At 45.7% G+C, this 22500-nt stretch overlaps 1 protein-coding gene across 3 annotated transcripts in view; it reads left to right on the forward strand.

Annotated features, from left to right (window-relative positions):
• kcnn1a (potassium intermediate/small conductance calcium-activated channel, subfamily N, member 1a) overlaps positions 1-22500 on the forward strand; it is a 148524-nt gene that overhangs the window by 63485 nt on the left and 62539 nt on the right. For all 3 annotated transcript variants that reach the window (XM_070541837.1, XM_070541836.1, XM_054733995.2), the window contains exon 3: positions 14911-15006. In XM_070541837.1, coding sequence (XP_070397938.1) covers positions 14911-15006 — 96 coding nt within the window. The remainder of the gene's footprint in view (positions 1-14910; positions 15007-22500) is intronic.

Here is a 22500-nt window from a genome sequence, read left to right on the forward strand (position 1 = left end):
ACAAGATTCATTTAACCAGTCTTAGATTAATGATAGAGCCGCTGTTAGGTCATTACCAGCCTGTTCGATGTTGTTAGCTTGCAGGTATACGACGGCATCGTCCGCGTACATTTGTGTGTAGACATTTTTACAGAAGTCAGGTAGGTTGTTGATGAAGAGAGAGAATAATATTGGGCCAAGAACCGATCCTTGGGGAACGCCGGTCTCGCAGTCCAGATGTGTGGATTTTGTTCCATCTAAGGCCACGTACTGTTTATGTTTATTTAGGTAGGAGGCAAACCATTGAAGAGCTCAGATGGAGATGTTAAATTGAGTCAGCCTGGATAATAGCATGCGATGGTTAACTGAGTCAAAAGCTTTCTTTAGATCTAGAAATACTGCCCCGACGCAGTGACTCATGTCCAGCAAGCTTTTCAGGTTCTCTAGTAACACGCACAAGGCTGTTTCTGTAGAATGATGGGATCTGAAACCGAATTGCATTCTGTGTATTCAATTCAATTCAATTCAATTTATTTATATAGCGCCAAATCACGACAAGAGTCGTCTCAAGGTACTTCACATAATAAACATTCCAATTCAGGTGAGTTCATTAAGCCAATCAGAAATAATGTTTCCTATATAAGGAACCCAGCAAATCGCATCAAGTCACTGACTAGTGTCAGTGACTATACAGCAATCCTCATACTAAGCAAGCATGCAGTGACAGTGGAGAGGAAAACTCCCTTTTAACAGGAAGAAACCTCCAGAGAATCCTGGCTCAGTATAAGCAGCCATCCTCCACGACTCACTGGGGATGGAGAAGACAGAGCAGACACACACACACACACACACACACACACACACACACACACACACACACACACACACACACACACACACACACACACACACACACACACACACACACACACACACACACACACACACACAATAATGTGTCTATAGTTATATTGTGATGTCTTAGTAAATATTCTATTTGGTGAGAGATAAACTTTATTGTATTTATCCTAGTGGATCTATAATTAAACGGGTAAACTAGTAGTAGCACATCCAACATGGAGGAAAGCAAAAAGTTATTATCAGGAGAGGGAGAAAGTGGTTAGCAGCAGTGTGCTAGACGATGGCCCCCTCCATGAGGCCACCACAGCTCAGCAGAACATCGTTGTAGCTTCTTCTGGGGAGAAAAACACTTAGAGAGAAAATAAGGTTAACAGCTGAAATAGCAGGAAATAATACAGTTAAAGAGCAGACTGTAGAAGAAAGTAGTAGAGTGTGAAAAGTGGTCAGTGTATCCTCCAGCAGTCTAAGCCTATAGCAGCTTAACTACAGAGAAAACTCTGGATAACCTATCCTATTTAGGTGTAGGCATGTTGGAGGCAGGGCAAGGGAGAGCCGTCTTTACCGACCGTACACTCCACCTCCCTGTACTCCCCCACTTGTCCAGATCTAAGCTAACATCAGATTTTAACCATAGGCCCTATCAAATAAAAATGTTTTAAGCCTATTTTTAAAAGTAGACAAAGTGTCTGCCTCACGGACTAAAGCTGGGAGCTGGTTCCCAGGAGAGGAGCCTGATAACTAAAAGATCTGCTTCCCATCCTAATTTTAGATATTCTGGGAACCACCAGTAAACCTGCAGTCTGAGAGCGGTGCTCGGTTAGGAACATATGGAACAATCAGATTACTGATGTATGATGGAGCTTGATTATTAAGAGCTTTATATGTGAGAAGAAGGATCTTAAAATCTATTCTGAATTTAACAGGTAGCCAATGTAGGGAAGCTAAGACAGGAGAGATATGATCTCTCTTTTTAATTCTCATCAGAACTCTAGCTGCAGCATTTTCGACAAGCTGAAGACGTTTAACTACATTCTGTGGACTTCCTGAGAGTAATGAATTACAGTAATCCAGTCTTGATGTAATAAATGCATGAACTAGTTTTTCAGCATCACTCCTGGAAAGGATGCTTCTAATCTTAGCAATATTCCGAAGGTGGAGAAAGGAAATCCTACAAACCTGTTTAACCTGGGATTTGAATGACATGTCCTGGTCAAAGATAACACCAACGTTCCTTACTTTGTTCTCTGAGATTAATGTAATGCCATTCAGGTCAGGCGATTGGCTAAGCAATTTCCTTTTCTGGATTTCTGGTCCAAAGATGAGAACTTCCGTCTTGTCTTGATTTAAAAGCAAAAAGTTTAGAGTCATCCAATTTTTTATGTCCTCAAGACAAGCCTGTAATCTACCCAACCGATTAGGTTCATCAGGGTTAATGGATAAATATAACTGAGTATCATCAGCATAACGGTGGAAGTTTATCCCATGCTGTCTAATGATTTTACCAATTGGGAGCATAAAAGAATTGGTCCAAGCACTGAACCATGTGGTACTCCACAAGTAACCCTGGAGTATGAAGACGATTTGTCATGTATATTTACAAAATGAAATCTATCAGACAGGTAGGATTTAAACCAGCCTAACGCTGCTCCTTTGATCCCTACAACATGTTCAAGTCTTTCTAAAAGAACATTGTGATCAACTGTGTCAAAAGCAGCACTGAGATCTAACAAGACTAGAACAGCCACAAGATTCTTATCTGAGGCCATGAGAATATCATTTGTAACTCTCACTAATGCAGTTTCAGTGCTGTGATACTCTCTAAAACCAGACTGAAATTCCTCAAACAGAGCATTAGTGTTTAAATGCTCACATACATGGATGGCCACTATTTTCTCCAGGACTTTGGATAAAAATGGAAGGTTAGATATTGGTCTATAGTTCATTGGGTCATCTGGATCCAGAAGGTTTGATTACAGCAACCTTAAAATCTTGTGGTACATATCCATTTGCTAAGGATAGATTGATTATATCTAGAATGGGGGCAGTAACCAAAGGAAATGCATCTTTAAATAATTTGGTTGAGATTGGATCCAAAATGCAAGTTGAAGATTTAGATGAAGCTAATATTTTTGATAACTCTGAAAGCTCAACTGGATCAAAACGGTTCAAGCACAGATGAGGTTCTACAATCACCTCTGATGCTGCCTCACTTACTGAGGAAGAAGAAATCGCATTAGGGAGGATGCTAAAGATTTTGTTTCTAATATAATTAATTTTACTTGTAAAAAATCCCATGATGTCATTGCTGCTGAGGGCTAAGGGAATAGATGGCTCAGAGCTATGATTCTGTGTAAGTTTAGCAACTGTACTGAAAAGAAATTTAGGATTATTCTTATTCTCCTCAATTAGTGCTTAGAAATAAGCAGTTCTGGTTTGTTGAAGCTTATTTTATAAGCACAAGACTATTTTTCCAGGATAGGTAGGCCTCCTCATGGTGCGTAGAGCGCCATGTTCTCTCCAGTTTCCTAGAGTTTTGTTTTAAGGCTCGTAAATGAGAATTAAACCAGGGAGCCAACTTCCTGTCCCTAATTACCTTCTTTTTTAAAGGGGCAACATCATCTAATGCCACACGTAAAGAGGAATTAACATGATGAACTAAGGCATCAATTTGTGAGGGGTTAGAACTGAGAATATTGCCCTCTGCTACGTTCCTCTGAGATGCTGAGGACAGTAAAGATGGAACAGTTGATTTAAAAGATGCAACTGCGTTGTCAGATAGAGACCGACTATAGTGAAATTTACTTTCATGTCTTGAAAACTCAGTTATAAAAAACTCAAAGGTTATCATAAAGTGGTCCGAGAGGACTGGATTATGTGGAAAGATCGTTATTTCCTCACACTCTATGCCATAAGTCAGTACAAGGTCCAATGTCAGGAGTGGGTTAAGCCATGTATTCTTTGAGTAAAACCAGTCGAGTCTAAGATATTATTAAACGCTACATTGAGGCTATCATTTTCAATGTCCACATGAATGTTAAAATCCCCCACTACAATGACCTTATCAGTATTTAGCACCAAATCTGATAAAAAATCAGAGATCTGATCCAAAAACTCAGAGTAAGGGCCTGGTGGACGATATAAAACTACAAACAAGAGTGGTTTTACAGTTTTGCAATCTGGATTAGGAAAACTAAGAATAAGATGTTTGAATGAACTGTTGCTATTAATCTGTAAGGGATTGGTTAATAAGTCCGAATGAAAAATGGTTGCCACTCCTCCTCCTCGCCCTGTACTTCGAGCAATATGATTTAAATAATTAGAAGGAGTCGACTCGTTTAAGCTAACATAGTCCTCTTGCTGCAGCCAGGATTCTGTGAGAGAGAGCAATCAATCAATCAATCAATCAATCAAAGCTTTATTTATAAAGCGCCTTCCGCAACCCTGTCAGGAAGCCCAAAGCGCTGAACATGGTACAGTTATAAGTAAATATATTGAATAAATCAACAATAAAAGAAATTCAAATTACAAAATACAAATTACAAAATACAAAATGGAAATTACAAGATAGATGAAACATTCTGGTAAAGGACAAATGTGTGAAACACAATTGGATTGAGTGGATGGATTGAGAGTACCAATGAAAACTGTGGAATGGATTCAACATAATAGAGGGCCATAATCAAGCATGTTCTGGGAACGCCAAGCGGAGGAGGTGTGTTTTTAGGTGATTCTTAAAGACTGGCAGAGAAGGGGACAGCCTAACTAAGGGTGGCAACTGGTTCCAGAGTAACGGTGCTAGGACTGAGAAAGCCCGGTCCCCACGGGTACGACACCTAGACCGAGGTGTCTAGGCAAAGAGATCTGATTATCACAAATCAAGTCATTAACTAACAAAGTCTTAGAAAAAATGGATCTAATGTTCAACAACCCACATTTAATTTTTCTAGTTTTCTGCTCAGTTGAATTTGTTCTAATATTTATGAGATTTCCATGATTTGCTTTATTAAGCCTGATATTTAATCTGTGTGGTTTTGGCCGTGGGCAGGACACTGTCTCTATGGGGTAGTGGGTGGGTAACAGTGCAGAAGCTGCAGAGGGGTGGGTTAAACTACGACTCTGCTTCCTGGTCTGGACCCTGGGTTGTCATGGAGGACTAATAAAACTGGTCATGTTCCTAGAAAGAAGAGCTGCTCCATCCAAAGAGGGATGGATGCCGTCTCTCTGCATCAGACCAGGTTTTCCCCAAAAAGTTTTCCAATTATCAATGTAGCCCACGTTGTTTTCAGGACACCACCTAGACAACCAGCGGTTGAAGGACAGCATGCGGCTAAACATGTCGTCACTGGTCCGATCAGGCAGGGGGCCAGAGAAAATTACGGAGTCCGACATTGTTTTGGCAAACTTGCACACCGACATTAATTTTAGTGACCTCCGATTGGCGTAACCGGGTGTTGTTACCGCCAGCGTGAATAACAATCTTACTGTATTTACGCTTATCCTTAGCCAGCTGTTTCAGATAAGATTTAATGTCGCCCGCTCTGGCCCCAGGTAAACATTTAACTATGGTTGCTGGAGTCTCTAATGCCACGTTTCTGACTATGGAGCTGCCAATGATCAGAGTCGGCTTATCAGTGGGTGCGTCACTGAGCGGGGAAAATCTATTAGAAACGTGGACGGGTTGGTGGTGGCCCACGGGCTGGGTTCTATGCTTCCTGCGTACCGTCACCCAGCCGGCCTGAGGTCTCGGCTGCTCGGGTTCTCCTGGAAGGTCGCCACAGGGTGGTTCCAAGCTAGTTTTCCCCGCACTAGCTAAGTAGCTACGGCTGTTTACGGGCTTTCCAACAGCGCAGAGCCGGGCCTCCAATTCCGACACCCTCGCCTCCAACGCTACAAAAATGCTACATTTATTACACGTACCATTATCACTAAAGGAGGCAGAGGAGTAACTAAACCTCTGACACAGAGAGCAAGAGATAGGAGACGGAGAAGCAGAGACAGAAGTAGCCATAGCCGCGCTGAGGCTAAGCTAACTGGACAATTAACTGTTCAACACCAAATAAAATGCGTGCAAACTCAAATGGTTCCCTAAAAGCTAGGTGGAACAACAGAGAATGTGTGTTTTAGCGTGCCTTTGTGCTACAATAACTCAGAGATATCCGCCAGGGAGGAGCCTGCCACTCAGCTGAGTACTGATGGTTTGGTATCCTCAAGATGTGTGGTTTGAAGTTTGACTACCCATTTCTCTGCTATTTTGGACACAACCAGGAGGATACTAATGGGGCGATAATCGGCCATGTCAGTTCTAGCGCCTGAGTTGAATATTGGGGTGACTGCTGCGATTTTCCAGTCTGATGGGACAGTGGAGCTTTCGAAAGACATGCTTAGTACGTGTGTTACTGGTCGAATAAGGAGGTCTCTGTGTTCTTTTAAAAAGCTGGTAGTTAGGCCAAATGCGTCTACGGCTTTTGAGTTTTTTAGGCCCGCAATTATCTTAGCCACCTCCGTGTCTGTGATTTGGGTTATTATGAAAAGGTTCTGTCACCTTTGACCTTTAGCCTGGTGCTGCACAACCAGTAGGCTTTGATCACTGGACCTCAGGGACCTGCTGGGGGTGTAGGGACTAAGAAGATCACCAATGTAAGATGGTGCTTGTCCATGTAAGGCCCTATAGACCAGAACCAGGATCTTGAAATGAACCCTGAAGTTGACTGGCAGCCAGTGAAGCTGGAGGAGAAGCGGGGTGATGTGGGTGTGTTTGGAGGACTTGGTCAGAAGCCGAGCACAGGCGTTCTGAACCACCTGTAGACGGTTCAGGGAGGTTCTGCTCAGACACGTGAAAAGAGAGTTACAGTAGTCTAAGCGTGAGGAGATGAAGGTGTGGAGAACTGTCTCAAGTTCAGAGCGGGACAGAATGGGACTCAGCTTAGCAACGTTCCTGAGATGGAAGAAGGAAGAGCCAACAAGAGAACTGACATGAGAATCCAGGGTGAGAGCTGGGTCAAAGGTCACGCCAAGATTCCTGACAGAAGGTTTGGTGTGAGAAGCAAGCTGACCAAGAGAGTCTCTGACTTTGGGAACCAGCTTGTCTGGGGCACAGATGAGGATCTCAGTCTTATCTTCATTCAGCTGAAGAAAGCTCCCACCATCCAGGTTTTGATAGAGTCTAAGCAGGTGTGTAACAGCTGCAGCTTAGAAATCTCATGGGGCTTAAAGGAGATGCACAGTTGGATGTCATCTGTAAAAGATGGTAGGAGATTCCTTTGAAGGAGCTCAGGATGTGCTGAAGAGGAAGCAGATAGAGGAGGAAGAGCTGAGGCCCCAGCACAGAACCTTGTGGGACACCATGGGTAAGAGAGGTGGTGGAGGACCTAAACTTGGAGGCGGCCACAGAAAAGGAGCGCTCAGAAAGATGAGAGGAGAACCACTCCAGAGCAGATCCTGATAGGCCTACCCAGTCTCTCAGCCTCTCCAGTAGCAGGTGATGGTCAACAGTGTCAAAGGCTGCAGTCAGGTCCAGCAGGACCAGAACAGAACAGTCCCCTGCATCACTGTGGCTCAGAAGGTCATTAGAGACCCTAAGAAGAGCTGTTTCAGTAGAATGAGCTCTACGAAAACCTGACTGGAAACTTATCATATATCTACAACACCTAGACTCTTCAGACCTTAACTGGATCATCTAAAACTAACAGCAGTCTTTAAAACATAGTTTGTGAAACCTTTATTTGGTTCATTACAGTTAGAAAATACACAAGTTTCATCTGGTCCACCTTAGTTCTGGTCCACCTTAGTTCTAGTCCAGTTTACATCTGGTCCACCTTAGTTCTGGTCCACCTCAAAACTACAACACTTAGACTCTACAAACCTGGACCAGATTATACTACATTAATCCATAACAGAAAGCTGGTAAATGCGAAACCTTTAGTAGATCAGTAAGTACACAGAAGACAACTTTCTTCTATGATGTGTTGTGAGTTTGGATTATCATGTTAGCAACACGTTTATTCAGTCCTACAGGTTTATACACAGTAGCTACGTTTATGTTAACAGTCTATTTTTGTCACCAATGAAATAAAACATTTTATAATCAGAGCAGATTAAAGATGCAGAAAGTGGAAAAATTAGCTGGAATGAACCTTTCCACGTTAGAAACTAGAAAGGGAACCAATTCATCTTTGTTTAAAACAAACAATAATAAATTAATAAAATAAAACAGGAATAATTAACAAATTAAAGATTTAGCCAAATTAATGAGAAAAATAAATAAAAAGAAATTGGTGGCCGCAGCACGACGATCGGCTTTGTTGTTGTTTCATCTGACCTGCGGCCGCATGTCTTGAACACTCGGGTGAAGAGTGGGGCGGAGCTGTCAGCTGACCACTACCTGGTGGTGAGTTGGCTCAGATGATGGGGGAGGATGCCGGTCAGACCAGGCAGGCCCAAACGTATACCCTTAGGGGGATCCTGGAGGGTGCGTGGGAGTTCACCCAACCAGTCTACATGTGTTTTGTGGATTTGGAGAGGGCGTTTGACCGCGTCCCTCAGGGGACCCTTTGGTGGATACTCCAGGAGTATGGGGTACCAGGCCCTCTGGTATGGGCTGTTAGGTCCCTGTATGACCGGTGTCAGAGCTTGGTCCGCATTGCCGGCAGTAAGTCAGGCTCGTTCCCAGTGAGAGTTGGACTCCGCCAAGGCTGCCCTTTGTCACCGATTCTGTTCATAACCTTTGTAGCGGTTAAAAAAACTACATATTTAGGAATTAAAGGCTGTTGCTATTCAGCTTATATTTTAATTCCTAAGAAAGATCAAACAAATGAATGTATGAAATTTACATGCATGTATACATATACGGATATATGTATTTAATAGATGTAAATTCATACACCAACTTGCCTGGTCTATGTTTAATCAAAAGATTAATATTTAATTTTAAAGATTTAATTTAGATTAAGATTTAACCCTAACCCTTAAGGTCTTAAGACTATGGTGGGCACTTAATGCATTGTGATTTATTATCGTGATTCTTCAGTTAAGCAATGTTGATTATATATATATATATATATTCTTTTTTTTTCATCAAGTTGACGCAGTGATAGGTAGATCTTGTTGCATTGTTGTTGTGTCCCTTTTTTTTGTGTCCTTTTTTTTTTTTGTCTTTTTCTGCGGGTCTAGAAGCAGACTCTTGTTCATTCTTGTTCAACGATGAGTTGCGGTTAGGGATGGGTACCTTTGACATTTGAATCGATCCGGTACTAATTCCCGGTACCTAGGAATCGATACCGGTACTTAACGGTACCAATTTTAGATACTTTTGAGTGTTTAATATTTTTAATTCTCTTTTATAACTAAATATATTTTTTTCTCAATATATAACCATATTTGATAAATATCACGATAAATAACATACAACTGTTTGTATTTTAACATCATCCTTGTAGTTTTATAAGCTGATAATTAAACTGAAGCAAACATCTTTACTGTGAACTAAATTTACTGTGTATCTTCATTCCTTTTGCCGTCTTTTTTCATTTGATTTTTCCTACTGGGAAGTTATAATTTCCGAGGAGAAGGCGAACGCACCAATAGCTGATAACAATGGTGGCATAGGAAGCTAACATATCAAGCTAACGTTATCTTAAACAGTTTATTTAGCTGCTGGAGCAGATTAAAACGATGATGCCTCACACTTAAATCGTCACTGGTTTTATCTTCACCCAATCACCTGTCGCATTTAGTAAAGTGAAACCAAACTTTAGAGCGCGTTCATGTTCTTCTAGTCGGAATTTCGGAGTTCCGAGGCGAAAGCGAACGCACCATTAGTGAAACGGAAGCTAACAAATCAAGCTAACGTTAGCTTAAACATTTTATTTACCTACCGCTCGCAGCGACCAATGACGTAACGTTCTTGCGCATGCGCAGCTGTCTAGGCAAGTTCTCATTGTGAAGGACGGGTACCGAAACGAGGCACCGTTTCAAAAGAAGTGAATCGGTGCTCGCTCGGTACTGTGGAATTCGGTCGGTACCTTAAAAAGTACCTAATTCGGTACCCATCCCTAAAACAGGTTTTCAAAAGAGATTTAAATCCAGACAGTGAAGAGGCCTACCTAATGCTCAAAGGCATCCCAGAGCCTAGGGGCCGCTACAGAGAAAGCCCTGTCACCTCTGAGCTTCGAAGGATCTTTCATGGCGGTTAAAACGAAGAGTCGGAGTACCCGGCCCGGAGGGTTACCGGGGTCCCACCCTGGAGCCAGGCCTGGGGTTGGGGCCCGTGAGCGAGCGCCTGGTGGCCGGGCTTTCGCCCATGGGGCCCGGCCGGGCCCAGCCCGAACCGGATACATGGGCTCGTCCAACTGTGGACCCACCACCCGCAGGAGGAACATGAAGGTTCCGGTGCAATGCGAATCGGGTGGCAGACCAAGGCGGGAGCCTTGGCGGTCCAATCCCCGGACAAGAAAACTAGTTTTCGGGACATGGAACGTCACCTCGCTGGCGGGGAAGGAGCCGGAGCTTGTGGCAGAGGTTGAGCGGTACCGGCTAGATATAGTCGGACTCACCTCGACACATTGCATTGGCTCTGGAACCCGAGACCTGGAGAGGGGTTGGACACTCTACTTTGCTGGAGTTGCTCCGGGTGAGAGGCGGAGGGCTGGGGTTGGCTTTTTGTTAGCCCCGAGACTCTCTGCCTGTGTGTTGGGGTTTACCCCGGGGGACAAGAGGGTAGCTTCCTTGCGCCTTCGGGTCGGGGAACGGGTCCTGACTGTTGTTTGTGCTTATGGGCCAAATATCAGTTCAGAGTACCCACCCTTTTTGGAGTCCCTGGGACGAGTGCTAGATAGTGCTCCATCAGGGGACTCCATTGTCCTGCTGGGGGACTTCAATGCTCACGTGGGCAATGACAGCTTGACCTGGAGGGGTGTGATTGGGAGGAACGGCCCACCTAATCTGAACTCGAGCGGTGTTTTGTTATTGGACTTCTGTGCAAGCCGCAGTTTGGCCATAACGAACACCATGTTCGAACATAAGGATGCCCACCGGTACACTTGGTACCAGGGCAGCCTAGGTCACAGGTCGATGATAGATTTTGTAGTCGTATCATCTGACCTGCGGCCGTATGTTTTGGACACCCGAGTGAAGAGAGGGGTGGAGCTGTCAACTGATCACCACCTGGTGGTGAGTTGGATCAGATGGCAAGGGAACATGCCGCGTAGACCTGGCAGACCCAAACGCATAGTGAGGGTCTGCTGGGAACGCCTGGCAGAAGAACCTGTCAAGACGGTCTTCAACTCCCACCTCCGGCAGAGCTTTGACCACGTCCCGAGAGCAGTGGGGGACATTGAGTCCGAGTGGGCCTTGTTCCACTCTGCGATTGTTGAGGCGGCTGTTGCTAGCTGTGGTCGTAAGGTGGCCGGTGCCAGTCGTGGTGGCAACCCCCGTACCCGCTGGTGGACACCAGAGGTTCGGGGAGCCGTCAGGCTGAAGAAGGAGGCCAACAGGGCGTGGCTGGTCTGTGGGTCTCCGGAGGCAGCAGACAGGTACCGGATAGCCAAGCGGGGTGCAGCAGTGGCAGTTGCCGAGGCAACATCTCGGGCGTGGGAGGAGTTTGGTGAGGCCATGGAGAAAGACTATCGATCGGCTCCAAAGAGGTTCTAGAAAACTGTCCGGCGCCTCAGGAGAGGAAGGCAGCAACTCGCTCACACTGTTTACAGTGGGGATGGGGAGCTGCTGACGTCAACTGAGGCTATAGTCGGACGGTGGAAGGAATACTTTGAGGAGCTCCTCAATCCCACCAATGCGCATTCCGAGGAGGAACCAGAGCTGGGAGGCCTGGGGATGGACTGTCCGATCTCGGGGGCAGAAGTTGCTGAGGTAGTCAAACAACTACACAGCGGCGGAGCCCCGGGGGCGGATGAGGTTCGTCCTGGGTATCTCAAGGCTATGGATGTTGTAGGGCTGTCATGGTTGACACGTCTCTACAACATTGCGTGGTCATCGGGGGCAGTTCCTAGGGAGTGGCAGACCGGGGTGGTGGTCCCCATCTTTAAGAAGGGTGACCTGAGGGTGTGTTCCAACTATAGGGGGATCACACTCCTCAGCCTCCCTGGAAAGGTCTACTCCTAGGTACTGGAGAGGAGGGTCCGATCGATAGTTGAATCTCAGATAGAGGAGGAGCAATGTGGTTTTCGTCCTGGCCGTGGAACTGTGGACCAGCTCTATACCCTTGCAAGGGTGATGGAGGGGGCATGGGAGTTTGCCCAACCAATCCACATGTGCTTTGTGGATTTGGAGAAGGCTTATGACCGTGTCCCCAGGGGCACCCTGTGGGGGACGCTCCAGGAGTATGGGGTGGGTGGCTTTCTGTTAAGGGCCATTCAGTCCCTTTACCAGAGGAGCGTGAGTTTGGTCCGCATAGCCGGTAGTAAGTCGGACCTGTTCCCAGTGAGGGTTGGACTCCGCCAGGGCTGCCCTTTGTCACCGGTTCTGTTCATCACTTTTATGGACAGAATTTCTAGACGCAGCCGTGGTGTGGAGTGTGTCGAGTTTGGTGGCAGGAGAATCTCGTCTCTGCTTTTTGCGGATGATGTGGTCCTCCTAGCTTCATCCAGCTCTGACCTTCAGCTCTTGCTGGGTAGGTTCGCGGACGAATGTGAAGCGGCTGGGATGAGGATCAGCACCTCCAAATCTGAGACCATGGTTCTCGACCGGAAAAGGGTGGCTTGCCACCTCCGGGTCGGGGGAGAGGTCCTACCTCAAGTGGAGGAGTTTAAGTATCTCGGGGTCTTGTTCACGAGTGAGGGTAGGAGGGATCGGGAGATCGACAGGCGGATTGGTTCGGCGTCTGCAGTGATGCGGACGCTGAGCCGATCTGTCGTGGGGAAGAGGGAGCTGAGCCAGAAGGCCAGGCTCTCGATTTACCGGTCGATCTACGTCCCAATCCTCACCTATGGTCATGAGCTTTGGGTAATGACCGAAAGAACGAGATCGCGGATACAAGCGGCCAAAATGAGTTTCCTCCGTAGGGTGGCCGGGCTCAGCGTTAGAGATAGGGTGAGGAGCTCGGACATTCGGGAGGGACTCGGAGTAGGACCGCTGCTCCTCCGGATCGAAAGGAGCCAGTTGAGGTGGTTTGGGCATCTGGTCAGGATGCCTCCTGGACGCCTCCCCGGGGAGGTGTTTCGGGCATGTCCTGCCGGCAGAAGGCCCCCGGGTCGACCCAGGACACGTTGGAGAGGTTACATCTCCAATCTGGTCCGGGAACGCCTTGGGGTCCTGCCGGAGGAGCTGGTGGACAAGGCCGGGGAGAGGACGGCCTGGAGCTCCCTAGTTGGGATGCTGCCCCCGCGACCCGGACCCGGATAAGCAGAGGAAGACGAAGACGAAGATTTAAATCCAGACAGTTAAGAGGCCTACCTAATGCTCAAAGGCATCCCAGAGCCTAGGGGCCGCTACAGAGAAAGCCCTGTCACCTCTGAGCTTACGTCTGGTTTTTGGGACTTCCGGGAGCTTCATATCAATTGACCTCTGAGACCATACAGGGGAGTAAAGGACCCGTAGCTCAGAGAGGTAATCTGGACCAAGTCCATGGAATTGAATTAAAAGCCCATAAAAGCACCTTGTACTGGATTCTAACACAAACAGGCAGCCAGTGCAGTGAGACCAGGACAGGAGTAACATGCTCCACATTTTCATCCCAGTGAGCAGCCGTGCAGCAGCATTCTGCACCAACTGAAGATCCCCACCCAGTACAACACCCAAGGAAGTCACACTCAGTTACAAGAATGGGGCGAGCTCACCGAGGTCCACTGCACCCACCCTAGACAAAGTACTTGGACCAAAGACTACAACCTCTGTTTTTTATCATTAAAAAGAAGGAAGTTAGAGAGCATCCATTGCCTAACCTCAACAAGACGATCTAAAAGAGACCGCAAAGCATGGTTGTGGCCTCTCTTAAAGGGCACATATACCTGGGTATCATCTGCATAGCTGTGAAAATGACACCTATGTTTTAAAAAATCAAACCAAGAGGTAGCAGATACAGAGAAAACAACTATGGGCCAAACACAGAACCCTGGGGAACCCTGCAAGAGAATGAAGCATTAGAGGAAGTAAATTCTCCCAATGAGACACTGAGGGTTCTGTCAGCCAGGTACGACACAAACCAATCCAGCGCAACCTGCAAACACCCACAAAGTATTCAATCCTAGAAATCAGGAGAGAATGATCCACAGTATCAAATGCAGCCGATAGGTCCAACTATACCAAAATAACAAAGTCTCTGGAATCAGTTGCCAATAAAATATCGTTAAAAACCCGGAGCATTGCCCAATCTGTATTGTGGACTGGTTTTAAAACAGGACTGGAATTTTTCCAAAATGTCATTTCCCATCAAATACTCAGTCAACTGTGAGTAAACTACCTTTTCCAGTACTTTAGAAATAAAAGGAAGTCTGGAGATAGGTCAATGACTGGACGAGGCAGATGAGTCTTCTTCAGTAAAGGCTGAACAACAGCATGTTTCCAGTTCTCTGGTACTACTCCAGAGACTATGCTCTGATTAATAATGGCAATAACCCAAGGACCACCTGATGATAAAAACTCTTTTAAAAGCCTAGGGGGCATCAAATCCAAAGGGAGAACCAGCAGGTTTTACAGAGTTAACAAAATCCCAAAGGCAGTCCAACGTAAGCGGCTCAAACGCTCTACAAGTAGCTGAACAGGAACCAGAAAGAGTCTGACAGGGGACTGACAGAATCTGGGCTCTGGACTCAAAAATGCTTCGCAAGACATCACAGAGGGCTCAATACCCACTGGTTGGTGAATATTTAGGAAATTATCAATTACTTTAAAATTAAATATATTACACGGTTAAAGCAAGGATATGTAAGATTATTTCAGGGTGTCACCCACCTGTCGCTTAGTGGCTGTTGGAGATGGAGACCCAGTGCTGAAAAAAGGTGTTACAGAAGTTGAATAAAAGAAAATGAATGAATGAATGTACGTGTAATATAACCGACCTCTTAAACTTTGTGACGTGATTCATATTATTTTGTTTGAACTTTTGTTTTCTCATTTCAGGAATCTTCATACTCATTTGCACTGAAATGCCTTATCAGCCTTTCCACTGTTATTCTGCTTGGTCTTATAATAATGTACCATGCCCGGGAAATCCAGGTGAGTTTACTAGAGACAAAAATTCACTCACACACACACACACACACACACGCACGCACGCACACACACACACACACACACACACACACACACACACACACACACGCGCGCGCGCACACACGCACGCACGCACGCACGCACGCACACACGCACACACACACACACACACACACACACACACACACACACACGCACACACACATGCTTTCGTTCTTTTTAAAACACAGAAACAGTTTTGTCACCTGTTTTGTCGCTACGTTTCGCCGGCAGCTGCAAACTTCCTCAGGCTGACGCTGATGGTGGCGCGTCACGTCCTTCTCCGTTTATCCGCGGGCAGCAGAGGACGTTGTCGCCCTCTACTGCCCGCTCTCCCCTCTCCGACGATGCAGTCCCATGCGTGGTCCAGCGTGTAAACTCCGTCGTCTCTGTTCATGGTCCCACATCCACGTCTCCTTATCTCGATAGCTTCCATGATCCATCTTTTGTATTTTTGTTGTTCGGTGGTTATGATCCGTGTGTTGTCCCAGTCCATTACATGGTTTTCTCTTGTGCAGTGATCTGTTACGGCTGACTTCTTTATTGTACTTTCTGCTTCTTCTTTTGCTGCTCTTGTGTGTTTTCTACTTGTTTCTTTCTCACACTCCTTTCTGTGTTCTATTGTCCGTGTGTTGAGTTGGCGTCCGGTTTCTCCTATGTATGTTTTATTGCAGAGTTTGCATGGGATTTCATAAATGACTCCACATTTAAGTCCAGCTGGTATCTTGTCTTTTGGGTGTACTAGTCTGTTTCTAACTGTTGTGTATGGCTTTGTTGGTGTGTTTATGTTGTGTTTTTTCATTGTTGCTCTTATTTTTTCTGTTATGCCTCTGACGTATGGTAGGGTTATCACTGGTTCTGGTTCTTGTCTTTCTGGGTTTCTGGTTCTTTGCTTTGGTTGTTCTTTTCTTTCTGTTGTTGTTTTCCTTTGTTTATTGCCCATGTCGGGTATCTGCAGGTCTTTAAAGCGTGTTGTATGTGTTTGTCCTCTTGTTTACGGTCTCTCTCTTCTGTTACCATGTTTGCTCGGTGATATAATGTTCTGATTACTGACATGTTGTGTATGGTGGGGTGTTCTGATGTCCATAATAGATATTGGTCTGTGTGTGTTGGTTTCCTGTATGTGTTTATGTTTAGGGTCCCGTCGGTCTGCCTGGTGATTTTCATGTCCATAAATGCTATGCTGCCTTCTGTTTCTGACTCATAAGTGAATTTTATGTTGCCCGTGTCGTCCATGTTATTCAAGTGTTGTGTTAGTGTTTCTGTTTGTCCTGTTGGTATGATTTCCAGTATGTCGTCTACGTAGCGTTTCCATAGTTTTATTTTGCAGTTTGGGGGGGCGGTGGCTATGGCTTTTTGTTCCAGGTCTTCCATGAAAAACTGGCACAGGGTGGCTGATAACGGGTTACCCATGGTGAAGCCTTCCAGTTGTTTGTATATTGTGTCGTTGTACGTGAAGTAAGTGGAGTTAGCTACCAGTGCTATCAGTTGTGCTATGTCATCTGCTGTGAGGTTTGTCCTTTTGTGTAAAGTTTTGTCTTGTCTGATTCTGTTAACTACTATGTCTATGGTTTTTTGGGTTGGTGTTTTTGTGAACAGAGATGTGACGTCATGTGAGATGAGTATGTCGTTGTCTTCTATTGTAATTTCCTTTAGTTCTTTTGCCAGTTCTATACTACTTTTGCAGTGTTGGTCTGTGTTTCCTAATAACGGGCTGATGATTCTGCTGATATCTTTTGCCATGTTGTATGTTGGTGTACCTATGCTGTCAACTATTGGTCTAAGTGGGGTGTTTTGTTTGTGTATTTTTGGTGTTCCATGTATTCTTGGTGTTATGTTTGCTGTAGGAATCCAGTGTTTATACATTTTTTCTGTTATTTTGCCTTTTTCGTGCTGTGGCTTCAGTAATTTTTTCATGTTTTTCTTAATGTTTTCTGTTGGATCTTTTTTAAGTATTTCATATGTATTTTTGTCTTCTAGCATCTGTTTCATCTGTTGTTTATACTTTTCTCTGTCCATAACTACTGTGGTTCTTCCTTTATCTGCCGGTAGAATAATTATCTGTTCATTTTTGGATAAAGCTGTCATGGCTGATTGTTCTTCTTTTGTAATATTGCTGTGTTGAATTTGGCTGTTTTTTAATATCCCAACTACATTATTTCTGAGTTCTGCTTTCTTTCCCTCATCTGTGATCTGTTGACATGTTAGTTCATGTTAGTACACGCGCTCACACACGCACGCACACACACACACACACACACACACACACACACACACACACACACACACGCACGCACGCACGCACACACACACACACACACACACACACACACACACACACACACACACACACACACACACACACACACACACACACACACAGAGCCAGCTTAAGGTGCAAAAAGGAAAAAGTATATTGTAAACATGGTAATGAGACAAGTGTAAACTACAAACTGAAATCTAAAGTAAACATAATATAAATGTAAACAGTCACATGTGGCGGTATCAGGGTTAGCTAGCTTAATGTAAAGGTGCTGTAGTGCACTGATTGCCCAGCAGAATCACTGTTAGTGTGACGTCCTAGCATCAACATTCAGTTCAGTGATGGCTCTGGTATAAAAGCTGATTAACAGCCTGGTGGTGTGTTTTTATGGCCCTGTATCGTTTACCAGATGGAAGAAGTCTGAAGAGATGGCTAGCAGGGTGGGTTGAGCAGCAAGTGGTCAAGATGTCATCCAGGGCAGGCACGTGTGCGTTTGTTATGTTCTCTGCAGTTTTGATTGTGTGCAGGGCCTTCCTGTCAGAAGAGCTGCTGCTGTACCACACCAGCATAATATCCAGACAAAGTGGTCAGTAGAGTCCTGACCTCCTCAAAGCAGGCACATGATGAGGACAGGGGGTTTGCAGTGGTCACCAATGTGAACAAGCCAATGTCATAATGAAACTTTTCCAGCACATGTTGTCCTCTAGGGCACATAGGTAACCCTAACACACACCTCAGAAGGGCATGAAGCCAGAAAGCCACTTCTTGTAAAGACACACCCAAAAACACACGGTGCACACTCTATGGGCCCCATCCTCATTTAAAACGGGTACACCTCATCTCTGCTGTAGTGGTCAAAATGTCAAACGACCCATGAAGCTCTACCAGTTCGAGTGTTGTTGTCTTGTACCCAATGAGAGGCATTAGAATATATCCACAAGTTGTTAGCATTGAAATAGCCCCATGCACATTAGAGTAAACCTTGTTTCACTAATCCGATGACCCCAACACCATTTGAGGGTTCAAACTTACACCAGGATCACATCAGCTGCCAAGCGGATCGCTAACGGGGTTCGCACGCTGCTCGCTGCATGAATTTTCGACGAGCGTTTCTGCAAGATGGCGCCCATGAGTGGCTGTGCGTCTGCTAGGCTCCTGATCTGTTTTGGTTATTTGTTGTTTTTTATTGTTTTTTCTCTATCTGGTGCGGAGTCCCTGCTAACATATGATCGAGACTTACTGTTGTCGATCAGGTCCGCGATGATCAACCTCCAGAACTCCGATACCGGACCCGCTTTTCTACCGCCTCTGGAACCTGGCGTTAACCCAGGTCTCGGCCCTCTGTTACCTGTCGGCCTGCCGCTGCCCAGGAGGCCATGGAAGAGGAAACGGGGGAAGAGAGCCGGCTTCTTCGTTCAGCTTCGAAAGATCCTGAGAGGCGAAGCTCTGCCTGATCGCTGCTCCGCGGCTGTGTTGTGGCGGATCCAACAGAAACTTAACGGAGTTGGGCTGATCTCGCTGCTAAATGGAGCCCCTGATGCGGGACGCTACCTGAAGGCGTGGGAGACAAAGAACCTCCACGGGCGTAGCCTGGAGTCGCTACGTAGCTTAGCCCGCCAGCCGCCCGCCATTATGGAGCCCGCGGCACCCACATCGCCAGATTCCTCCGTGAAAATGATGTTGATTAACGCGCGCTCCATCGCCAACAAGTCTCACATTCTCAACGACCTGTTCCGGACCAAAAAATTAAACTTTTTATGGATTTCTGAGTCGTGGCAGCACGAAAATGACGTCACTCATCTCCGTGAGCTCTGTCCTCAAGACTGCTCTTTCTTCTCTGCTCCACGGACCACAGGCCGCGGTGGAGGAACAGCTGTTATCTTTAAGAAACACTTTTCATGACAAATTATATCCTCAAACTCCTACAGCTCATTCGAGATGATCATGATTAAAATTGGTCGAGTTCAACCAGTTTATGGAGTTCTGGTCTATCGCCCACCTGGATCTACTTCATCCTTCCTGTCTGACTTTCAGGATCTCCTATCTTCAACTATTAAACTAGACAGGATAATCATTGTTGGAGATTTCAACATCCACGCTGAGGATCTATCTAACAGCTCCACTAGGGAGTTCCTAAACATGATGAACTCTTTTAACTTCTCTCAACACGTGTCTGGTCCCACTCACAGAGCAGGCCACACCCTGGATCTGGTCTTTTCCTACGGACTTCTTGTTGATAAGCTGCAGATACATGATGTTGTGTTCAGTGACCATAAGTCAGTTTCTTTTCATATCAACCTAAATTCTGAATCTCTTTTACCAGTCTCTGCTAAGCAACGACCTATTATCAACAGTTCTACCATTTTAAATTTCTCCTCCCTCTTTGACTTTGTACCTCCTTCCTCTGATGACGTAGAGCTCCTTACCAACTCATTTAATGATCACTGCCTCAAAATGCTGGATCAGGTCGCCCCTTACAAAACCAGCCGCAGTTCCAGTGCCTCCAGTTCACCCTGGCTGAACAACCAGATTCTTGATCTTAGACGCTCCTATAGAAAAGCGGAACGACGGTGGAAGAGGACAGGTCTGGTTGTTCATCGTGAATATTTTAAAGAACTTCTCGAGTCATACAACGAAGCTGTAGAAAATGCCAGGTCTTCTTTCTTCAGCAACCTCATATGTCAAAATAAGAACAATCCTAAGGTTTTGTTTGATACCATCTCCAGCATCGTGTCTTCTCCTCCGCAGCAGGCTCAGCTATCTTCAGCTGATGACTGTAACAGATTTCTCCACTTTTTTTAAAACAAGGTGCTGAATCTGAGATCCAGCATTCCACCAGCCCTCGCCCCCTCAGGAGGGGAGGCCCCCCAGTGCTCCGAGTCTTTCACCTCCTTCTCCCCAATTACACTAAATGACTTAACCACAATAATCAGTCAGATGAAACTCTCATCATGCTCATCAGATATCTTAACTCCCTCTGTTTTAGTCGGGTCCCTTGCCTCTGTCAGTCCATCTCTGTTGACTATGATCAACAGCTCACTGAGCCAAGGCTGTGTTCCATCTTACTTTAAAAATGCAGTAGTGACTCCTCTCTTAAAGAAACCCAACCTTGACGCCAGCTCCACCAGTAACTTTAGGCCCATTTCTAAGCTACCTTTCATCAGCAAAGTACTTGAGAAGTTGTTGAAACCCAACTCAGATCCTGGTTTTCTAAGTCAAAGATCTCTGACCCCTTCCAGTCTGGCTTTCTGAAGCAGCACTCAACTGAGACTGCTCCAGTAAGGGTGCATAATGACCTCCTGATGGCTGCTGATGCAGGGAAATGCTCTGTCATGGTCCTGCTAGACCTCAGTGCATCTTTTGACACTGTAGACCACAACGTTCTACTGAACAGGTTCAATGCTCTGGCTGGGATTTCAGGTTCTGCTCTAGACTGGCTCTCTTCCTATCTCACCAACAGAACATTCACAGTTAAGTCCGAAACCTTCTCCTCAGACACTGCCTCTCTAACATGCGGGGTCCCACAAGGTTCAGTTCTAGGGCCTCTACTATTCGCATTCTATATTCTTCCCCTAGCTGGCATCATTCAGTCTTTCCCAGACATCTCCTACCACATCTACGCTGATGATATTCAGCTCTATATGTCCTTTATGCCACACCAGTTGGACAGGCTGGCCACACTTGTACTCTGCCTGACCCAGATCAGTAACTGGCTGTCCAGCAACTTCCTAGTCCTCAATGCTAACAAGACAGAGACCCTGATCGCTGCACCCCCGGAACTTCAGCCAAAAATCGAGCAGGAAATTGCCTCTTTTTGCCCATCAGCCAAGGCCATCATTAGAAACCTGGGAGTTATTTTTGATCCAGCTTTAAGTTTAGACTCACACGTCAAAACCATCTCACGCTCTTGTTTCTTTCAACTGAGAAACATTTCAAAAGTCCATAAACTGGTTTCTACTGCAGATCTGGAAAAAATCATCCATGCCTTTGTGTCATCACGCTTAGACTACTGTAACGCTCTTTTTACTGGTCTCAGCAAAACCTCCCTCTCACGCCTTCAAGCCATCCAAAATGCAGCAGCCAGACTCCTAACCAAATCCAGCAGACGAGCTCACATCACTCCAGGTTTACAGTCCCTCCACTGGCTCCCGGTAGAATATAGAATACAGTTTAAAGTTTTAGTCCTGACCTATAGAGCTCTCAACAACCAGGCTCCAAGCTACCTATCTGAGCTTTTATCCCCACACACCACCTCTCGGAACCTTAGATCCACATCTGAAAACCTCCTGGCTGTTCCTCGAACCAGACTGAAAACCAAAGGGGACAGGGCCTTTCAGACTATTGCACCCAGACTTTGGACCAGTCTACCTTCAAATCTCCGTCTCTCTAACACTGTAGAGGTCTTTAAAAATCATCTAAAAACTCACCTTTTCATCCAGGCGTTCCCTCCCTAAATGTTCTAAAAGATGGCTTTGTTCGGGTTCACACCTTCACTTTGTTTATACTCATGATTTTATTTTCTACTTTATCACTGCTATTGTTTTTCGGATGTTTTTATTGGTTAGAGGTATTTGTCCTGATCTTTATCATGTTTGTACAGCACTTTGTGATTTATATCTGTGAAAGGCGCTCTATAAATAAACTTTTACTTACTTACTTGCTCACACCCACTGTTTACTGTTTTCCACCCCCCCCCCACCCCCCCGCCTTTGCTGTGTGTGTGTGTGTGTGTTCATTTTCATCTTTCTAGTCTGTTTAGATACACACTATCACATTTATCAATCGCTGTGTTTTATTTCAATTCAGTTTATTTACATAATGCCAAAGACCTCTTATGATGAATAATACAAATGGACACAGTGTTCCCTCGCCCGGTCACGGGTCACTGGAGTCCCCCTCTGGAGCCAGGCCTGGGGGCTGGGAACATTGGCGAGCGCCTGGGGACCCGGCTTTCACCCATGGCGCCAGGCCGGGCAAGCTCAAAGAGGAGCTGTCAACTGACCACTACCTGGTGGTGGGTTGGCTTCAATGGTGGGGGAAGATGCCGATCAGACCTGGCTGGCCCAAATGTATTGTGAGGGTCCGCTGGGAATGTCTGGCGGAGTCTCCTGTCAGAAGAAGTTTCCATCCTCACCTCCGACAGAACTTCTAAAATGTACCGGGGGAGGCTGCAGACATTAAGTCCAAGTGGGCCA

Source organism: Nothobranchius furzeri, chromosome 11 (genome assembly GCF_043380555.1).
Source record: "Nothobranchius furzeri strain GRZ-AD chromosome 11, NfurGRZ-RIMD1, whole genome shotgun sequence".
NCBI classification, from domain to species: Eukaryota; Metazoa; Chordata; class Actinopteri; order Cyprinodontiformes; family Nothobranchiidae; genus Nothobranchius; species Nothobranchius furzeri.